At 44.1% G+C, this 22,850-nt stretch overlaps 1 protein-coding gene across 4 annotated transcripts in view; it reads right to left on the bottom strand.

Annotated features, from left to right (window-relative positions):
* Positions 1–840: 840 nt before the first annotated feature.
* ccdc125 (coiled-coil domain containing 125) overlaps positions 841–22,850 on the bottom strand; it is a 32,829-nt gene continuing 10,819 nt past the window's right edge. The window contains exons 2-12 of one of the 4 annotated variants that reach the window (XM_005942462.3): positions 19,038–19,311; positions 18,598–18,656; positions 18,425–18,511; positions 16,726–16,803; positions 12,689–12,774; positions 12,533–12,615; positions 12,344–12,456; positions 11,248–11,352; positions 5,212–5,362; positions 3,939–4,057; positions 841–3,649 (exon numbers count right to left, since the gene is read on the bottom strand). In XM_005942462.3, coding sequence (XP_005942524.1) covers positions 3,362–3,649; positions 3,939–4,057; positions 5,212–5,362; positions 11,248–11,352; positions 12,344–12,456; positions 12,533–12,615; positions 12,689–12,774; positions 16,726–16,803; positions 18,425–18,511; positions 18,598–18,656; positions 19,038–19,290 — 1,422 coding nt within the window. In that variant the 5' untranslated portion in view covers positions 19,291–19,311 and the 3' untranslated portion in view covers positions 841–3,361. The other 3 variants (XM_005942464.3, XM_042228201.1, XM_042228202.1) reach the window with 3 other exon arrangements.

Below are 22,850 nucleotides of genomic sequence, written 5' to 3'. Positions count from 1 at the left end.
CCCAAAAATCTGAACAGAACGAGGAAAAAGGCTTTTAGATGCGCTGTTTCCTGGACAGTGTTACTGTGGGGGAGTTTAAGTCCACCGTAAAGGAACGAGGAAGAACTCTGTTAGTCAGCGTGGATGTTTCTGATCTGTTATTGTGTCACATGTTTGTGCAGAGTAGTTATGTGGTGCAAGTGTGTTTGAGCTTTGCTGCCATGATCTCAGGTCTCGGTTAGAAATGAGATTCTTACCTGAAGGACCAATGAAAGAATTTTAAAAAATGAACGTGGTTCATTTCAAAGGGAAACATGTTGTTGTCAGTGTGCAGCAGATGGTTCAGTGGAGGATAAAATGAAGTGACATGATCATTTTCACAGTTGTTTTTTAAACAGGGTGTTTTTGTTTTGTCCTGGATGTTTCCAGTTACAAATAAATGAATAAATAGAAACAATAATGACTAAATGTTGCAACATGCTGATTTCCTTTCACTTAGAAGTTGTCGTTTTACAGCGTGTTTGTTCCATAGCATTACCTCCTACTGCAATTCAGTTCTCATTCCATTTATTTGGTTGCTGTCAGTCCAATTCCCAGAATGCCTGCAATCAGTGATGCTGAGCGCTCCAAGGCTGTGGGCCAGCCTGTGTGGAAAGCTTGGCCATTATCTGAAGCTAATGGGGCAGACACAGGAGGTGGAAATGACACAGTACAGAGTTCAGATGCTAGCTATCACTTCAGGAAGTAGTCACAGGCTGATTAAAGAATCCAGTCACTGGTGTCACTGGTGAACTGTGATGACTGACATTCGTCTTATTGGCTTCATTTGCTGAAGCAGCAGCTGGAACTTCGAGCAAAGAGTCAAGAAAAACATTTATTTTATTGATTTACTTTGTACACAAACAAGATGTGCTGTGAACGTCTCAGAGAGACACACACACACACACATGCATACACACACACACACACACACACACACACACCCACACACAACATCTTTTGCACGAGGTTCGTATCAGAGCTTTAACCCCTGAAAGCTCTTTTTTTGTACTTCTGATTCTTTCTCTGTTCAAATCATTTTAATACAGATTTGGAGATTACAGGTTTCACTGCTCGCTCTCCAATCCTTCAAAGTTTTACTTTAACAGTAATTAATTTCAAAGCTGAGACATTTTCTCTGAAAATCACTCCACCGCGCTCTTTGTGAAGACATGTATACTTCATACAAATGTAAAAACAGTCAACTTCACATGTTTCAATGGTTAAAATCCACAAAGTCAGTTTGTACTGGTGTATACTGAACTATGTGCAAGTCGATATCAGCAAAACTGAGGAATCAGTGAAGCAGTTTGAGAAACGATGAGAAATGCAGGGCTGTAACTCGTCTTTCCTTTGGTGTAAATATAAATGTAAAAACCAATGAAACAGGCAGAGTCAGCTGTTATTCGGGTGTAGTGACGGGTACCTCAAAGTATGTGGCACCATGATGAGGAACTAAACGACATGTTCATGCTGTCAGGAACAAACATCTGTGGTTGAGTATCACATGGTTCACTTATCATTTTTGGAAACTATAATAAAAACATTTTGACTGTTTTTAGTTTGAAATCCACCATAAACGATCGTCTCTTTGCATTCAATTAAACTGTAATGTCGATATCTCAGGGTTACAGTGCTGATATTTTGTAAAGATGAACAGAAATGTCAATAACACAGTGTTAGCTCAGTGACACAAAGCTGGAAGCTGCAGGTACCACAGCCATGAATGCACAGAGACGCACACACAAACACTGCCCTCTGCTGGTTACTTCCTGAGCTGCAGTTTGACAGCAGTTTCAGGTTAAACGACAGATGTCATCTTCCAGCTTAAAAACATAAACCTGTCCTTCACCTGAACAGCTGATCCAGCAACCCAAACACGTGTTTTCGATTGTAGGAATCAGCCAAAGTCCAGATCTCATCTGCCGATCATAATCGAGTTTTCATGTATGTTCATTTTCCTTGTTTGTTCTCAGTGCTTTAACCTACACTGGTCAGGTTTGAACCACCTGCCTCATATTGTGTTGGTGCCTCTCTGTAGCTGCCTGTCCTGTCGAGGCATGGACTCGATCCCTGATCTGTAGCTCGACTGGATCGGGACGTGGGGACTTTGGAAGCCAAGCCAACACTCAAGCTTGTTGATACATGGTTTGTACAACAATGCTTAAGTAGGTGGTGAGTGTCAAAATAACATCATAGCAGGACCCAGTGTTTCCCAGCTGACCTTTGTCTGTGAGCAGAGGAGAAGCCACAGCATGCTTTAGAATCTGCACAGATGCAACGTGTATGGACAACAGTACAATAATAATAATAATAATAATAATAATAATAATGATTTGCATTTATATGCCGCTTTTCGAGGTCCCTTAAAGCGCTGTACAATTCCACTATTCATTCACTCTCACCTACCAGCAGGCGGTAGGTGAAGAGTCTTGCCCAAGGACACAACGACCGAGACTGTCCGAGCCGGGGCTCAAACCGGCAACCTTCCGGTTACAAGACAAACTGCCAACTCTTGAGCCACGATGGCCCCAGAGCCTACGTGTCACACCTATAGCAGCTGCATTACACTCCTGCATGTTGTTCATATGCATGCCAGGAGAGCTCACGCGTCACTGACACAGCAACGCTTACACAGTGGGCATCGCAGCACTCGCTGAACCTGCTCTGTAACTTCCTGCATGCTGTCATTTCATGACTGTGTGGTTCCACTTTCACTCTGCAATTACACAACTCACAGCTGAGACCATTTAGGAGGAAGAAATTTTTGATCATGGATCAAACCTTACAGTATCACCCTCAAATTCAGTGAGAAAGACTGTAGGATGAAATATAAAGGCAGAGGGCGTGGCTAAGATCTGGAATTAAACACCTGAATTCAAAGGCAACGCGGTAGCCCAGTACTTTTGTCTATCTCAGCTCTATGAGGCTGACTGCATAACAGGCAGGTTGATAATGAGACGGCCTGCCTGGCTGGGATGGCAGAGCTTTGCTTAGGAGACATTAACATCACTCTGGGCCGTCGCTAGCCTTGGTTTCAAATGCTTGCAAAGAGCTGATGTTGTGTTATGTGTTGTGTAAGCAATTGATTTTACAGACTAAGATAAAATTATAATATTGGATGAACATGCAATGCAACATATAATGCAACTCCAGCCATGATAGGACTGGGGTATACTCTGGACAGGTCACAAATGAACCTGTCACAGTTTGGGACTTCAGAGTAAAGCCCGAGTGCTCAGACAGAACCCTCAGTGTATTTCCTCATGTGGGGAGATCAGGACGATAACTGGCTGCAGCTCCTGTAATTAGCCAGTACCTTACTGCTAGTCTTTGATGAGCCTCACACACCCTCTGATTCTGTCCTGGACTCAGAGAGCTGTGGTGGACTGTGGAGTTTGCACTCTGATGACACTTCAACCTCAGGTTCTGATGTCTCAGATGTTTTCTGAGACTGGCTCTGGTTCTCCAGTGGAGCTTGGGGTTGCTTCTGTTGAATCCTGGGTTCTGGTGGGTCCTGCAGCTGGCAACTGGAACCCAGATGCAACTGTCTCTGCAGCTCCTCAGCGCTGTGGGCTAGCATGATGCTCACCTTCCTCTGGTGGGCCAGGGCCTCCTCCTTGTCGTTCAGCTACACCAGAAAACACAGTATTAAAAGTCAAATAACATTTGTTACAAAGGCCCACCCACAGAGCTTGTTGCACATCACTTTGTTGCAGACGGTTGGTCACTAGTGGACTTCTTTTGTTGTCAGGTTACAGACGAGCATTTGTATTTATTTTTCGGTTTTTCTATAAATTAACATTTCTTGATGAAACCGTTCTATCACAGAGAAATATTTTTGCAGACGAAGCCGAGCAGCGGTGGGGCCTCGATCTCTTTCTTTCTCACGACAACAAGATCTTAGACGAGATACTAACCAAGTCCAGCAGCTTGTAGAGAGTCTCTAAATGTTCATCAGGCATCTTCATCTCCAGACCAGAGGGGAGCAATGCCTTCAGCCTCTTACTTACACTTATTAAAGGACTCTTGTTGGCACCTGTAGACAAAACAGATTGAGAAGCATTTGTAACATGATTTGTTTACATCGTTTTCACTGTCGCAGTGCAAACGTTCCCGTGCCAGCTTCCTTTAGCTTTGATGTCCGAACAGACAAATGTCCTCTGCATAATTACTATCACTTAAAACAAACTGCTTCCATCAGTGACTGTGTCTGATTTGTCCAAAGTTATTCCACGGAAAAATCGACATGGCTTCAATACACAAGTTAGTTTTTGCTTTGCCACGAGAGGCGCATCAGTGGCAGCTTCTGTTCTGAGCTTTTTAGGGGGTTTCAGTGTTTGTCTTTGTACTTCTTTGGTACCTTGTTAAGTATTTGTGCACTATTTGTATTTTTTCACCTAAAATAATAAATCAAGTCTATGTGTATCTTTAGTTATTGCAGCTGATTCTGTGTGGGTCGGGGGAGAGTCGTTCCTCTGACCTGCTGTGTGAACACCTAATAAAGGGCAAATTCAAACAATGCTCAACATACGTCCCACAACACTGTCTGGATATGCAAACACAACTACGGTGACCTGTGTTCTCAGAAATGATCTGCTATTATGAAATAGAAAGTTTGATTCCATCTACTCTACTGTAATTTGAAACAGAAAGACCATTTTTAAAACCCTGACACAGCTACTTTACCAACACCAAGCAGCGTATCCTGTGTTTCATGGACTGGATCATATAAATCTGAAGAAACAAGCCTCATTAGCATTTTAACAATTTATTAATTTAATAGTTAAGGGCCTCGTGTGGGCCCCACCTCCCTGTCTACTCTACACTACCCAAAATTACACTTTTGGGCAAAACCCCCCAAAATTAAATCTTTAAAAAATATGAGATGAATTCCTTGGGGTGGCTGTAGCTCAGGCGTCTCAGGCATCTACTGATCGGAAGGTTGGTGGTTCGATTCCTGGCTTCCCCTAGTCTGCAAGCCAAATATCCTTGGGCAAGATACTAACCCTAAAGTGCTCTCCGATGCATCCATCGGAGTATGAATGTGTGTGAATGTTAGTGTGTGAATGGGTGAATGCACAAGTTGTGTAAAGTGCTCAGAAGAGTAGAAAGGTGCTATAGAAGAACCAGAACCAGTCCAAAAGCAAACGATCCAGTTAGTGTAGGACATTATGTTGACAGCAGACTTGCCTTCAGCTTTAGAGTGATTCGATTTCTTAATATTGGCCTCGGCTACGAGCAGGAACTCCTCACTTCGCTTCCTCAGCTGTTGTTCAAAGGCGATGCGAAAAGCATCTGCAACCATCAAGGCCTCTTCTTTCCTTAAACGCTGAACATCCAGCTGTAAAACATACAAACACTAACGCTTCATACCACGGTAAACATTACAGTGGACACAGATGTACCCTGAACACGGTGCACCGAGTGCAAGAGGAACTACTTAATGACTGACACTCAAGAGAAAACCTCAATAAAGACAACAGATGAAACAAAAACTGGAACGCCCCCCTTCTGAGGGGTCCTGGGGAGAATATCTTATTCAAATATATTTAAGCGAGTAAGAAGAGAAAGGAAACCAAATTCTGGAATAAGAAGAGATGACTGTTCCTAAATATTAAGGCTTCCTTTAAGTTTGAATGATAGTAGACCAATGAGGGGAGATCTAATTTTTGAAAAACTCCAGTAATGTCATATGTTGCCAGGTCTGCCCTCTTAAGACAGGGACGTGCTGTCCAACCACCAACCAGGAATCACAGGAATACAAAAACCTCCTTGTGGGAGTCGTAATATGGTGACTGATCATGTTAATAATGTGGTTTGTATGTTGATTTATTAGGTTTGATGTATGCTAAGACTCATGTCTCATCTGAGTTTAATCAGTAGCTGTTGAATGATCTTCTGTATATGTATATTAGGCAAGGCAAGTTTATTTATATAGCACAATTCAACAGCAAGGTGATTCAAAGTGCTTTACAGAGACATTAAAAACAAAAACAATAAAAAGCAGGATTTAAAATGGGGAAAAAAGGAACAGTAGATAAAATCAGTAGTTAAATGTAAGTTTTGAAATTTAAGCTTAAAAGTGTGGATTTGGTGCTTTATTCAAATGCAGCTGAGAACAGGTGAGTCTTCAACCTGGATTTAAATAAACTGAGTGTTTCAGCTGATCTGAGGCTTTCTGGGAGTTTGTTCCAGATATAAGGAGCATAAAAGCTGAATGCAGCTTCTCCGTGTCTGGTTCTGACTCTGGGAACTGATAAAAGACCGGATCCAGATGACCTGAGGGATCTGGAAGGTTCATACTGGGTCAGGAGGTCACTGATGTATTTTGGTCCTAAACCATTCAGAGCTTTATAGACCAGCATCAGAACTTTAAAGTCTATCCTCTGACGGACAGGCAGCCAGTGTAAAGACCTCAGAGCTGGACTGATGTGGTCCACTTTTTTGGTCTTAGTGAGGACTCGAGCAGCAGAGTTCTGAATGAGCTGTAGTTGTCTGACTGATTTTTTAGGTAGACCTGTAAAGATGCTGTTACAGTAATCAAGCCTACTAAAGATGAATGCATGGACTAGTTTTTCCAGGTCCTGTTGAGACATCAGATCTTTTATCCTTGATATATTCTTGAGGTGATAGTAAGCTGACTTTGTTATTGTCTTAATGTGTTTTTCTAAGTTTAGGTCTGCATCCATCACTACACCCAAATTTCTCGCCTGGTTTGTGGTTTTTAGATGTATAGATTGAAGTTCTCTGGTGACCTGTAATCGTTTTTCTTTGGCGCCAAAGACTATTACCTCAGTTTTGTTTTTGTTTAGCTGGAGAAAATTGTGGCACAACCAGTCATTAATTTCCTCAATGCATTTACCAAGAGCCTGTACAGGGCCTCGGTCTCCTGGTGACATTGTGATATATATTTGTGTGTCATCTGCATAGCTGTGGTAGTTTATTTTGTTGTTGCTTTATAATCTGTGCCAGTGGGAGCATGTAATGTTAAACAGAAGGGGTCCCAAGATGGAACCTTGGGGAACTCCACATGTGATACTTGTCTGCTCAGATGTGAAGTTACCTATTGATACAAAGTATTTCCTGTTTTCTAAGTATGTTTTGAACCAGTTTAGTACAGTTCCTGAAAGACCTGCCCAGTTCTCCAGTCGTTTGAGTAATATGTTGTGGTCAACTGTATCAAATGCTGCACTGAGATCCAGTAAAACTAAGACTGACATTTTTCCACTGTCTGTATTCAGACATATGTCATTAAACACTTTGGTCAGAGCGGTTTCAGTGCTGTGGTTCTGTCTAAAACCCTTTGTCACTGAGAGGCATCATAGCCATGGATGTTAAAATCCCCAACAATAATTACACAGTCAAAATCAACACAGATCACAGACAGCAGTTCACTGAGGTCATTAAAAAAGTCTGTGCAGTATTTGGGAGGCCTGTAAACATTAAGAAACACAACTTTGGATGGGGCCTTCAGCTGTAAAGCCACATATTCAAAAGACTGAAAACTTCCAGGAGATAGCTGCTTACATTGAAATGATTCATTAGAAGAAAGTGTACTTTATTGGTCCCCGTGGGGAAAATCGCTCTCTGCATTTAACCCATTCACTCAGTGAAGCAGTGGGCAGCCATTGGGCGCCCGGGGAGCAGTGTGTAGGGACGGTACCTTGCTCAGGGGTACCTCAGGGTAGCTGTTCAGGGGAATCGAACCCCGACCTTCCGATCATGGGGCCACCACTCTACCTACTGAGCTATCCCTGCCTCCTGACTTAAATAAGACAGCAACCCCTCCTCCTCTCCTGCTCACCCTGGCCTCACTGATAAAACTGTAGTTAGGAGGGGTCGTCTCGATGAGAACAGCTCCACTGTTACTTTGGTCCAACCAAGTTTCAGTTAAAAACATAAAATCAAGGCTGTGCTCAGTGATTAAATCATTAATTAAAAATGTTTTCCCAGCTAGAGATCTAACGTTTAATAAAGCCAACTTAAGTGTTTTAGAGGTATTACTTGTCCCCTCGTGTTTGGGAGCAGTCTGTGGCACACAAGGTATGTTTACTATGTTTAAAGATCTTTTAGAGTGCAGCTCTCTGTGTTTTGACCAGGCCACATGTCTCCTGTCACCTAAAAGTACAGAAATTTTAAAACCTTCTAGTAAACAGGGTCCCAGCTTCTCCTGGGAAAAGTCACCACTGCCATAATCCTCACAGCCCGGACCCTCCACACATCACACATCAGACTGCGGAGACAGGAGCATGAAGGTGGTAAGGAGGAACTAAGGGGGGCGAGGCTGGGCAATGTGACTTCGATTGCTCTGTTGAGGGTGGGGCTCGATGGCGAACCTTTGGCCGCTCTGGTGGGGGGTTTATGGGGGACAAAAAGGGATTGGGCCGGGGGGTAGATCTGAGCCCAGCATTGACCCGCTCCATCATCTCCTCAGTGAATTTCAGGTGTGGGGAGGAGGGAGAAAGGGAGGGGGAGGAGGGTGATGGCCTGTCAGGGGTTTGGGGGACTGGGGAAGCTCGTGGTCCCTGGTCTGGCTGATAAGGTAGCGTGAATCGCTACCTTATCAGCCAGGAGTGGAGGCCCTGGGGTGCTGATCCCCGACTACCAAAACTAGCGACTGGGACATGGAGTGGCACCTCTCTGATGGGGAAGGAGTTAGTGTGTGAGGTTGAGAGGTACCAGCTAGAAAGCGTCAGGTTCACCTCAAGCACACCTCGGGCTCTGGAACCAGTCTGCTGGAGGGGAGCTGGACTCTGTCTCCGTCAGGAGTTGCCCTTTTTGAGAGGCGGTGGGGTGGGTATCCTAGTATCCCCTCGGCTTGTTGGGGTTTCTCCCAGTGGATGAGAGGGTTTGTTCTCTCGCCTTTGGGTCAGGGAACGAGTCCTGACTGTCGTCTGTGCTTATGCGCCAAACGACAGTTCAGAGTACACAGCCTTCTTGGAGTCCCTGGGCAGGGTCCTTGAGAGGGTCCTTGAGGGTGCTCCACCTGGGGACTCTGTCATACTGAGAGACTTCAACGCTGGGCGATGATAGTGAGACCTGGACAGCCTCCTGGATCTGAACCCGAGCGCCGTTTTGTTACAGTTTGTCCATAATGAACATCATGATTGAATGACTTTGTAATTGTTTCATCAGAGCTGCGACCATGTGTGCAGGACACTCTGGTGAAGAGAGGGGTTGAGCTGTCGACTGATCACTATCTGATGGTGAGTTGGATCAGGTGCCGGGGGAGGCCTGGTGCACCAGTTCATGAGGACCGTCACGAGGACCGTGAGAGCCATGTGGACTGTATTCATCTCCACAGGGACATAATAAGTTGCCCAATAAGCAAACTAAAAGGGAGGCTGGAATGCTGCATTTCAGACACTCTGATAAGTCTTCACATATCCTTCACCAAAACCTCTGAACCTAGAGCGTGGATGCAATTGTCATGTATATTGTTTTGACAGTGTAAGCAGTTGTTGTAAAACCCCTGCTGAACATCTGCTGACCTGTGTGGTGCACTCGGTGTAGTATTGCGTATTGTAATTGTAGATTTCTAATCACTTGAAAGGTTTTAAACATGTTGAGACCAGAAGTTTTGGTCTAAGCTGACTGATAGATCCGCCTCCCATTTGCAGCAGGAGGGCATATTGATTCATTGATTTTATAGAGTGTCCTATATATGTTAGACAGTAATTTAGGGGGTTTGAAATTAAGGAATTATACCGCACTTGGTGGTAGTTGTAATTTGACTTGACCAGGCTTAAATTTCTTTTTTTACTATAGATTTAATTAGTTGATATTCTAAAGTCTTTTCTTGTTAAACACATTTTGTATAACTACGGTCAAACGGAATAATATCTGTTCCTTTGAATATATGTTTCAAGTATTTAATTCCTTTATTTTCAATTCAGTTTTATTTACACAGCGCCAAATCACAACAACAGTCACCTCAAGGTGCTTTATATTGGCAGACCCTACAACAACACAGAGAAAAACCCAACAATCATATGACCCCCTATGAGCAGCACTTTGGTGACAGTGGGAAAGAAAAACTCCCTTTTAACAGGAAGAAACCTCCAGCAGAACCAGGCTCAGGGAGGGGCGGGGCCATCTGCTGTGATTGGTTGGGGTGGGGTTTACAACTCCAATCTGGGAGTTTATCATATCATTGTTCTGTAGTATGTCAGGGTTGTTCCAGATAGGCGTTTGCATGAAGACTCTGTTATTGTTACAAACTCCCACCATGCTGTCAGAGAAGAGCTGATGTTGATGCTTTTAAAGCATCATGTCGTTTGATGTTTGAGCTGATAAATGGTCTGAAATCTCTGGATTAGTGCAAAGTTTTACATCTACCCAGGGCTCATCTAAGAGGGTGTGTTTAAACCATCCTGAGATGAAACCTGTGGGCTAAGAAGTGTTGTTGAAAGTTAGGCAGATCTAGTCCTTTGTCCTTGGTCCTTTGTAGTGTTTTTAATCTGATACACGGGTTTATCTTTCCAAAGGAATTTAGAAATAGAACCAGTCTGGTGATGGTTCACTCAGGATCAGTGAGAATAATTTATTTATTTTTGGCAAGATAATCATTTTTATTGCAGCGACCCTTCCCATGAGTGATATGGGTAGAGATTTCCATCTAGCCAGATCATCTCCTACTTTCTTTAGAACTGGGATGTGGTTTAATTTAGTTAAATCTGCAAGCTTAGTAGAAACATTAATAGCTAAGTATTTAATATTTCCAGATTGCAGTGGGGCAGAAGAAGGATTATGGAAGGAGCAATTCAACGGAAGAACTGCAGATTTTAACCAGTTTATTGAATGATCTGAAACTCTTGAAAAAGAGTTTATTAGCGTGATTACCTCAGAGAGATTGGTTTGTGAAAGCAACACATTATCTGCACAGAGACTGACTTTATGTCCTACATTCTTGCATCTGATGCCCTTCATTACTGCAGCCTGTCTAACTGCTGCTGCTAGTGGTTGGATAAAAACTGCAAACAGTGAAGGGGAGAGTGGGCATCCCTGCCTGGAGCCCCTCAGGAGACAGAAGCTGGAGGATGTCTGGTCGTTTGTTCTGACACAAGCTGTTGTTATATTTTTAACCAGTTCCAAAACCAATATTTTGATTATTCAACATTTTTTTAAATCCATGAATCAAACTGAACGATGCATAGATGATAATAACTGACCCGAGTAGAACAAAAGTTGGAACTTGGTGCAGTGACAGAGTTACACGACGTTTACCTCCTGTTGTAACTGGACCAACTGCTTCCTGCTGGCAGCAGCAGTCCGACTACATGGACACGGTTCAGTATCAAACGCACACTGGCAGGCTCCCAGTACAGTCAACTGGAAAACAGAGATTAGAAAGGATACGACTGAGTACAAGTGCAAGTTAATGATAATTAACTGTGTTGCCCAGCTGTGGCAGAGTGGTTCAGGGAGTGATCACACACCAGCTGTGCATCTAATAACATATTCCTCTTATTTAGTGAAACACCTGGAAGCTGCAGCCTGGTTACCTGTTGTATGTGGTAGCGTGGTCTCCTGCTACAGTTACACTTATAACTGCAAAACTGTTTGTTATTTGATCATTATTCACTGCATAACGACTTACTTGTTATATTTGATCTTATTTATTGCTTTAAAGCATTAAGTGAGGGGCTACAAACTTTATTTCATCATCGCTGTTCAACACAAATGACAACACATTCACCTTTCAGTGTAACAACACATGCAATCAGTAAACACGCTTCAGGTAAACAGTGTGAAGGTCTTATTGTTTCTGATATGGCGTTTGGTGTGGGCCCTCGCCCTCCTCGTAGACACACCTATGGTATCATTTCAAATCACCTCGTTCTCGAGTCTTTGTATCCACAAACCTTTCAGGTAACTTGACCTTGAGGTCGAGGTCACCGAGAGTCAAACTGCTCCGAGATTCTTAGCAGACACATCTATGACATCGACCCTACGTCGCCTCGTTCTCATTGCATTCACAGATTTGGGTGTAGATGCTGAGGCGTACAAACCCTTACCTATTACTGGCCCTGCTGTGCTCTTTGGTAGGGTAAATTCTTGTTCCGTTCCTAAATGAACGACTACACGATCAAAATTAAGCTGTTCTTACACGTTTTTACATGAGCTTCAGAAGTGTACATGGAAGAGAGTCAAGCTGTGCTGATGTTGATCGGTTTGTGACTTCCTGCATCAAAGAGTCAATGCTAGAAAGCAGATGAGCCATAACAACATTCAAATCAGCACAAATGCTTTAAGCAGCTTTTGTGTTGCTGAGAATCACAGCGTGCCATCCCACCCAGCGACCTCCCCCATCGTCTCTCACCTCCAGAACACCTGACTCGGTGTCCAGGCTGTACTGAGGTTTGGTGGCTTGGTAAATTCTCTGCTCCTTCACGTTCAGCATGGAGAGAAGTTCCACGTACTGTCGCTTCAAGGCTGCAGACAGACACACGTTAACCCTCTGCATCACATATAACTTATACAAGCATCTACATGTGTTGGACTCATTTACCAGAGTTTTCTGCTCGGAGCTGCTGGCTCTCACTCTCCATCTCCTGCAACTTGTCAGTCAGAAGCTTGTTCTCACCTGACATTCTGATCATAAAGCAGCAGCGTTATGATGCAGGTAAGAGACCAGAGACAGAAGTGTATGCAGAGTTAATCTGACCTGTTGTGCTTGTGCTCCCAGGACTGCTCAGATTTCTTCATCTGAGCCTGAGAGAAGCTGAGCTCCCACTGCAAACTGTTCACCTCCTGCAAGCGATGAAGGATTTATCTGCAGTTTCTGATCAGTTTTCAAATGTACAGTCTAATCGCCCACATTACATACTCTTTCTGATACTAGGATGACGTCGGTGTCTGTTACAATAAACACATCAACTCTGTCGTCGCCTTGACTTGGTTAAACTTTAACAGTTTTCATGCTTGTTTTGACAGCCTAAAAATGCTCTCAGAGAGCAATTCCCATTTAACGCTGGATTGCTAGTACACTGCTGAAAAAAGGACCACTTCAGATGTCAGTAGGGGAAAAACATCATGCTGATATCTATGCTGACATGAATAATGTGTTAAGAATGAAAGGATGCCACATCATGAAAATGAAATTCAACCTGTAGAGGGCAGATTTCAAGGACACCTCGAAAATCAAAGAATTATGCAGCAGTCTGAAATTTCATTGAGCAACTCAAAACAGTGCTCAGTAGTTTGTTTGGCTCTCAGGTGCTCTGTGCATGCCCAATGACATCCAGGCATGCTCCTAATGAGATGATGGATGGTGTCCTGCAGCATCTCCTCCAGACCAGGGCCTCACTAAACCGAGTCGTCTGAGATGATACCTGCTGGATGAACTGAAACAATGTCCCCGAGCTGTTCTACTAAATTTAGGCCAAGCAAGCGTGGGTGCCAGTCAATGGTGTCAATCCCTTCATCCTCCAGGTACTGCCTGCACACTCTCAGCACATGAGGCCGGGCGTCGTCATGCACCAGGAGGAACACAGGAATCATTGCACCAGCATATGACAATGTCTGTGGATCCAAGGATTTGATCCCAGTACCTAATGGCCTGTAGAGGTCTGTGTACTCCATGGATATGCCACCAAACCAGTCACGCTGAACGATGTTACATAAACATGTCTTTCTCCATTGCTTCAGTCACATGTGCTCAGGGTGAACCTCCTCTCATCTGTAAAATACTCTCACAGACCGGCCTTTCAGGTGTCGCGGATAAATACAACAAAATAAAACCAGTACCAAAAAAAGAAGATTCATTCATAACTGGAAAAGACCCAGTTGATGATAAAAACCATACATTTCACACCCGAGCCTCTTTCCTGGTACCAAACGACTCACAGACAGGTACTGGTCCGTGGCCCGGGGGTTGGGGACCGCTGCACTAGAGGACGCCATGAAGTTTGGTCCTGATTGGTCGGTCACCGGCTGTTCATTTCGGTCATTTTGTAGCTCAGTGCTCTTCCTGTTTCTCCTGGCAGAAAGAAGCACATACTGATCCTGCTAATGGGCTAAGGACCTTCTATGGCCCTGTCCAGCTCTTCTAGAGTTGCATCCTGTCTCCTTGAATCTCCTCCATACTCTCGATGGGAGACAGAGCAAAGCTTCTGGCATTGCACGTATACATATGCCATCCTGGAGGAGTGGGGCTACGTGTGCAACCTTTGTAGGGTCCACGTATTGCTTCATGCTACTAGTAGAGACAGTGATCGCTGCAAAATGCAAAACTAAAAAAATCTGAAAAATCAGGAGGAAAAAAAAGTCAGTGGTCTCCACCAGTAGACTCTTCCTGTTTTGGGGGTTTTCTCATTGTTGTCCCTCTGGTGCTATTAACTGGTTAACAACCCCCTCTGCTACATAGCTGACCAGATCACCATCCCATTACTGACTTGATGCTACACTAAAAAAGGTTCCTTTCAAAGCACAACTTGCCTCATTTACCCATTCACACCCATTTACACCTCTATGCTGTTTCTACGTGCTTTCTGTCTAACTTTCATACCCATTCATATTCTGATGGATGCACTGGAGAGCAACATGGGAGTTAGTACCTTTCCCAAGAATATTTGGCATGCAGACTGGAGCCTCTGCCAACCTTCCCAGCGCACCCTCACTTTACGTTTATGTGTGCCAGGTCTGTCCAGCATCCTCCCCACCCCCTGATCTAACTCCCCACCAGGATGTGATCAGCTGACAGCTCAGCCCCTCTCTTTACCCGAGTGTCCAGAACATATGGCCGCAGATCTGATGATGCAATTACAGAATCGATCATCAACCTGCAGCCTAGGATGTCCTGCTGCCACGTGCACTTATGGACACCCTTATGTTTGAACATGTTAAGGACAAACTTTGGTTTGCACATAAGTCCTGTAACAAAATGCTGCTCCCGTTCCTCCCAGTCACATCCCTCCAGGTCTCACTGTCATTGCCTGCATGAGCGTTGATGTTTCCCAGTAGGACAACAGAGTCCCCAGTTGGGGCACCTTCAAGGACCCCGCCCAAGAAGGCCGGGTACTCTGAGCAGTCATTCGGCGCTTACCCTCTCATCCACCGGGAGAATCCACAACATACAGGTAGCAAGCCGAGGGAATACTAGGGTACCCACGCCAGCCCGCCGCCTCTCACCCAGTGCAGTGAGTCCAGCCCCTCTCCAGGAGACTGGAGAATGAGCCCAACTATATCTATCCAGTACCTCAACTTCACGCACTAACTCAGACAACTTTCTCACCAGAAAGGTGACAGTCCATGTCTGTACCCAGGGATCAGTCTGCCAGGGCCTCCGCTCCTGCCACCGCCCAACACACATTGCACCCGACCCCTACGGCACCTCCTGCGGGTGGTGGGGCTTCAGGAGGATAGGCTCATGCTAGGGCTGCTCAATTAATCGAACATTAAAAATGACTGAGCCGATTATTAGCCCCTCCCTCGTGCTTTACTCTCGCGCTGCTCCGTGTGGCAAATCGAGCGCACCTCTCTGCGTTTCAAACACGCGTCACAACGATTAAGAGCAGCGGTCTCCAACCTTTTCTGCGCCACGGACCGGTTTATGCCCGACAATATTTTCACGGACCGGCCTTTAAGGTGTCGCGGATAAATACAACAAAATAAAACTAGTACCGGTACCGAAAAAAAGAAGATTTATTCATAACACACGTGAAAAGACCCAGGAAAACCGAGTAAACGATAAAAACGATAACAAAATAACGCTGAAAACCGATAAAAACCCTGAAAACCAGACATTTCACACCTGAGCCTCAACTCTCGCGGCCCGGTACCAAACGACTCACGGACCGGTACCGGTCCGAGGCCCGGGGGTTGGGGACCGCTGATTAAGAGGACCCGAGGGAAGCTCGGAAAGCTGAGCAGAAGTTATTTGGAGAGGAGAGTGACTGCTGTTGGTTGAAAAGAGGTAAAAAAACTTCAGTGGTGTGGAAACATTATGGGTTCAGTCAGACGTGGATCAAGTAGACACAGTGTGTAAACTTTGCTACAGTGTAGCTGCACCACAGAGCAACACTGCAAAGCTCACTAAACACAGATGTTTACATTTTTCATTTATTTCTTATATTGCAAACATTTGCACTGTTATCAGTATTTGCACTATTTTATATTATTTTTTGACAATCTTTAAAGTCATTATTCAACACATTGTTATTGTTAAATAAATATCGTCAAATAATCGAGATTCAGTGAAAATAATCGTGATTATCATTTTTGCCATAATCGAGCAGCCCTAGCTCATGCCCCTTTCTTGAGCTGTGCCCAGTCCGGGCCCCATAAGCTAAGGCCCGACCACCAGATGTTCGCCCGTGAGCAACCTCCCGGGGTTAGGTTTAGGGTCCCGGTAATGGTATACTAGGCAGGGTGAACTGTTCCTTTGATCTCATAGGGGTCTTCTGAATCGCTCTATGACCGTTTCCTCACCCAGGACCAATTTGCCGTGGGAGACTCTACAGGGGGCAAAAGCCCCCCTTGATAACATAACCTCTGGTCAGCATGTAACTGCAAATGGAAAAACCTTTTTACAAGAGTTGTGTTAAACAGGAATAGCTTAGTTCATGAATGTTGAGCAGGAAAGAAGAATTTTAGCACTAAAAGATCGATTCCTTACAACCTTATCTGAGTTTCTTTTATATATTTTTTTAATTTATGTACTTTTAATTGAGTTGCTCTTATATAAACCAGAAATGACGTTACCTTCTCGAGTGCTTTGGCTTTCTCCTCAGTTTTCTGCAGCACACTTTTAGTGTGACTTGTAGCTTTGTCAAGAATGGCCTGTGAACAACACACACAATAGTTTTCAGTCATCAACAGATTTCTGTGGGACTTTTATGCAGTTTATAACTACAGAAACTAGTTTCAGTTTGACTAAAGGAAAATGTTTTTACACGTGAAACATACGGCTCAGTCTTACATTAAATGCATGACGTGCACATACTTTTTAATCAGTGGTGTTCTATGAGGGCACACAAGGCAGGCACTGCTTGTGCAATGACATTTTAAATAATTTAATTCAAAGTAAAGTCAATCTTTTAATTTCAAACACACGAGCCATAAAGTTTCTCTAATTGCGTTTGGTTATTCTGGATAAATCAGTGGGCTTAAATAAGTGTTTATATTTGTTTAGACTCTCTCTTTTCCAATGACGGTACTAACTTCAGTAATTACTTCCTCCAAACCATCAATGTGTGTATTAAAGGAACTGTGATGCACTGGTTTGAATTCTGTCTGATAGTTTTTGTATATTAATCGTGAGTCTTCACACAGGAATGGTAATCATCTATGCAAACAGATGACCCAAATGAGTTAAACTACCAACATGTCTTAAAGACATAAAGGCACGGATGTCCCAAGATTTCCTTCTAAATTCAGACAAACTGGCAGATCAGACAAACCAAACTGTGCAGAGCCTGGACTGATTAAAGTAAGCCTATCACTCAGCGCCTCACACATAATAATGTCATGATTCATAGAACTGTATAAGATCAACAGCACTCCAAGAGCCTTCATCAAGAACTCAATAGGAATGTGACGAACAACACTTCAAGTAGCCATGAAGTTCAGGGTTTAGCAAGGAGATGCTGTGTCCCCACTGCTGCTCTGCATAGCCTGAACCCCTCACTAAGATCACCAACAGGACTCCTCTACATGGATCAAGCAGTGTTCCAGAAGTGGACGAGACGTGGATCCACTGATCCATACCAGTACGATCTAAAGCAGTGATATCGAATGTCACTCAGACTGGAGAAGTGTAGTCGGATTGTAACGAGAGGGAAAGTAGTCAGAACCAAGGGGGTTGTGATATTTGATATCTTGCAATTCCTCTGCTCAAGAAGACACTTCACAGCATCGACGGGCCAATGGATGGGGGAGCGTACTGTAAAACTTTGGACGAGAACCTCCTTCCCAAGCCTGAACACTATAGATCAGTCAAGGATGGATCATCTAGCATGATAATGACCTAAAACATATTGCCATGGCAACAATAGAATGGCTGCAGAAGCATATTAAGGTGATGGAGTGATCTACAGACCTCAATGCTACAGAACAACCTATGAAGGAAGCTGAAGCTTCAAGTTGCCACCCAGTAGCCAAGAAACCTAAAGGATTCAGAGTTTCTGTAAAGCGGCCCAGAATCCTTCTAACATATGTGCAAACCTGGAGACCAACAACAAGAAATGTCTTAATGCTGTTCTTGACAACAGGCTTTCTCCCCAAACACTAAGTCATGTTCTCCTTCAGAATCAAACTTTTATTTCACTCCATTTTCTTTTTATAATTTATATTAAAACTTGGTTCAATCTGGCGTAATGTCTTGCCAAAAGTCCTAAAAGTATTGTTAATAGAGTCCAAAGAAGTTAAGCTAGCTACTATAAGCTGTAATGTGCTGCTCTACCTTGCCTTGCAGAATCTTCAGAGCTTCATATTTTCCTTCAAAGTAACGGTGTGCTACATCAAGCTCACAGCATAGTCCATCTATCATCTGCCAACAAAGAAGCAGCACTTGTTAGTTTCCAGGCTACAATCAAGTTGACAGCATTAGTTACATTAGCTCTACTTTTGTCCTACCTTAGTTGCTTCCTGTAGTCTTTCCTTGAGTTCGTCTTTAGACAGGTCCACGAGTGAGCCTATACAGTCACAGAAGACGCTCTTTTATCAAGACAACATTGTCAGTGTAGTCAAAGACGTTCAAACTGAGCAGAGGCTGCAGAACCCAAACTAGCTAGCGTAGCTGTGTAACTAGTATCGTATGATAACATTTGAAACACTATGTAAAATATTTCTAAAAAGCCAGAGATGTGAGTCATAGGGACAGGATGTTTAACTGCTAAGTTGACTGAATGAGTAGATTTCAGATGTTCTTTGAAGACATTTCATTGCTGATCCAAAAAGCTTCTTCACGTCCAACTGAAGAAATCCAGTTATAATTAAAAATGGTGAAATGTGCTGATATGGTGTATATTCTTTGGTGTGTACAACAGTAAGAAACACACGTTAGAAAGTGTTACCAAAGTATGACAGCTCCCGCTGGGCTCTCTGCTGTGTCTCTGCAGTTTTTATTGTAGGAGTCCAGACGGCCTCTCCTGCTCGACTGCTGCACTGCAGCGGGTCTGTTCTGAGCAGCCGACTCTCTGAGCGACCGCTCACTCTGTCACTCTTCATCCTAGTGGAGCTGAGTGCTGTTGTGACTCCTATCCCATCACCCAGGTCCCCATCCACCATGTCATCCTTCAGGCTGCAGTCCTCACTGGGCTCCTCCATCTGAAAAAGGTCCCAGCTAAACTGGACACAGGCCACATACTGGTTTCATCACAGGTGGTCAACACAAGTATTTAAATACTGCGTACAGACAAGTAGCCAGTCCTTAAATGTTCCTACGTACACCAAGTACAGAAGTCTGGATGGGATTTTTATGATTTTTGCCTGAATGTGTAGAAATTTTTTATTTGCATTTTTCCTTGTTTCATTGTAAATGAGGTGCATGTAATCATTATAATATAACATTAAAATGCATGACACTGTTGATAAGAAGCTCCAGGAACATGAAATGCAGCCTCGTTTTCTGTTCAATAACGTGGATGAGGATAGTTACAAAGTAACACACTGCACTTGTTACAGTAATGGGTGTAACTACAGCTGAAAGTAAGAGACAGACGTGGAAGGAGGAGCCACTTTATGCTGCCTGTAACATCGTTCACTATGACTATGGCAGTGGGTCAGTGATGGCCTGGGGATATGTCCACGGAGGGACACAGACCTCTACAGGCTAGCCACTAGCACCCTGACTGTCATTAGGTATCGGGATGAACTCCTTGGACCTGCTGTCCAAGGTGCACTGATGAAGTGGGTCGAGGGTTCCTCTTGGTGCACGACGATGGTCAACCTCAAGTATCCAGGCAGTTCCTAGAGCAGGGGTGTCCAACTCCAGGCCTGGAGGGCCGGTGTCCTGATCTCACTCTGGGTCAACGCACCTGAATCACATGATTAGTTCGTTACCAGGCCTCTGGAGAACTTCAGGACATGTTGAGGAGGTAATTTAGCCATTTAAATCAGCTGTGTTGGATCAAGGACGCATCTAAAACCTGCAGGACACCGGCCCTCCAGGCCTGGAGTTGGACACCAATGTCCTAGAGGATCAAGGAATTGAACCCATTGACTGGCCTCTGTGGCTGCCAGACCTAAATCCAACAGAACACCTCGGGAACTTTATGTTTCAGTTTATCCACCAGGTTGCACCTCAGACTGTTCAGGAGCTGGGTGATGCCTTGGTCCAGCTCTGGGAGCAGAGCCCCAGGACACCATCCATCATCTCATTAAGAGCACGCCTGGACCGTATCAGCCATACATACAAGCACATGAGTGACATCAAGACCCATCGAGATCTGATGTGTTTCAACATGTTGCTTTATTTTTTTAAGTGTGTAGTAGATTAGGACTGTGCAATATGACCAAAATCTCATATCCCGATATCAGACATCTATCGTCCGATAACGATATAAATCACAAAAATGTAACATTTTCTGTAAACTCTGTGAATCTCGACTTGCGTGAAGTGTTTCCAGCTGGGCGTCATGTAGCTGGAGTCGAGTGTTTTAACGATGCATGAAACGACACATTTTTAGACATAAGTTGTAACGGCGCCGTTTTCTTTGTGAGTATTTATCACACGGCGTGCTGCGGGGAAAAGCCTGTTCTAACGTTTGAGTCTAAGGTTTATTTTTTAGCACCTGGCGGCTCTTTTTTACTTCTCTCCGTAAATAATCTGCATCTTTCACGTGATTCAGTTTATTTTGAAAAGTCTCAGCAGGATCTTGAGCTTTATTGTGAAAGGTTTATGTGGAACATAAACAAGCAGACACGCCATGGTGTTACCGTCGTTGTTGCTAACGACAACGCATAAAAACAGGCGCTTGTCCGTCCGTAGTGTGGTTATATTAAATATAAGAGAAAGAGAGAACTTTAATAAATGAATACAGCCACTACAGTGACATCAGAACATGAACAAATATTGCTGTAAACAGTTTATTTTGCGACACCACGAAACAAACGATAGCGTAAAATGAAACGACAGATGTTTTTATATCGCCATCCGATATATATCGTTATATCGAACAGCCCTATAGTAGATGGTTATAGTTGTGCCTATGATGAAGTGCTTTTTCAAAGTCTCCATTCCACATACAGCACAGACACAAATGCTGCCACCTACACTGAATGTGAACATCAAACACATGCAGACAAACGTGACACTGCAGTGTCAGGGTGGATGAAGAAAGCAACATGATACATACAGAAAACAACAGTGTTAGGATTTATCAGGAATGACTTTTAAAAGGAGATCTGAGCTGCTCTCTCTGGATAAATACGGCATCTGTGTCTTAATCCTCGGAGCCCTTTGCACAGTGCACACAGATTTGTATCTGTATCTATAAGAAACATCTTCCTTCACCGTCCTCTCATCTGTACACACTGCCCTGCTGTTTCACAGGGAAGCAGGAACCTGATCTTACACCGGATTATTCTGGAAAGGCTGACATCACTCCCTCCTCAGGTCTGCTGATTTTCGAGCTGATCATTCTTCCTCTTGGCAGAAAGCTGGTTATCACTGAAGTGAACCTGCTGCATCTTTGTCAGTAAATTATTATTATTGTTGGTAGATCACCCTGTGACTGCAGCACCGCAATAACTTTGAGGCAAAATCTGTCAGCATTTATAGCTTAAAATGGAAACTGCAGTGCAATCGAACAGCCAGGGACATGTGCATGGCTGCTGCGTGTGCTGCTAACACCACCCTGTACAGCAGGCTTCTTCAAAATGTCCAACTTGGGCAAACAGACCAACATCTGCCTCTGGATGAAGCACTTCCTGACTAACAGTCTGGATGAGCACCAATCACGCCCCCACTCTAACACTGGAGCCCCACAAGGTTGTTGTTAAGCCCTTTCCTGTACACACATGATGCACCCCATCACATAACACCAGTGTCACGGTCAGATTTGCTGATGACACATCGGTGGTGAGGCTGATCTGCCTACAGGGAGGAAGTGCAACACAGCTGCAGTGTGATTTAAAGACAATAACCTTCCACTCAATATGAAGACAACAAAGGAAGTGATCATCTGCTTCAGGAGAAAGGAGGATGTACACACCAGTGCACATCAGTGGCAAAGAAGTGGAACTAGCATGGACTAGAAAAACCAACCTGCTGCTGGGAAAGGCAGCTATAGTTAATGAGAATATACCAACTCCCACCTCACAGCCTTCAGTGGCATCTTTACTTCAGTGTCTCAGCACATCACAGACTACCTACAGACCCCTGGCACTTAACATCACCAAGACCAAGGAACTCATCCTGGACTTCAGGCTGTGCCGCCCTGCACATAAACGGTGAATGTGAGAGCAAGTGGAGGCAAGAAGACCCAGCAGCAGCTACACTTCCTCAGGAAGGAGCAACTAAACACTGCTGGTGACCTTCTACAGATCCACCATCGAGGGCCTGCTGACCTATGCAGTGACAGTGCGGCACGCCAGCTGCACGGAGGCAGACAGGACGAGACTGCAGAGGGTGGTGAACACAGCACAAAGAATCATCGACTGCCCCCAGCCCTCCTCGTCTGCCGTCTATAACTCCCGTTGTCTCAGCAGGGCCAGAAACACCCTGCCCTCCTTACCCACCCGGGCTACCATCTTTTTAACCTACTGCCTAGGGCTGGGCGATATATCGAGTTTTTTAAAAATATCGATATATTTTTATACGAGATATAAGATGTGACAATATCCTTTATATCGATATATACGTTATAATTATAGTTGTGGAGCCG

The sequence above is a fragment of the Haplochromis burtoni genome, unplaced genomic scaffold (genome assembly GCF_018398535.1).
Source record: "Haplochromis burtoni strain Fernald_Lab_line unplaced genomic scaffold, NCSU_Asbu1 Contig_311, whole genome shotgun sequence".
NCBI lineage: Eukaryota > Metazoa > Chordata > Actinopteri > Cichliformes > Cichlidae > Haplochromis > Haplochromis burtoni.
Note: the sequence above shows the minus strand (reverse complement) of the source record. Positions and strands in the feature narration are given on the sequence as shown.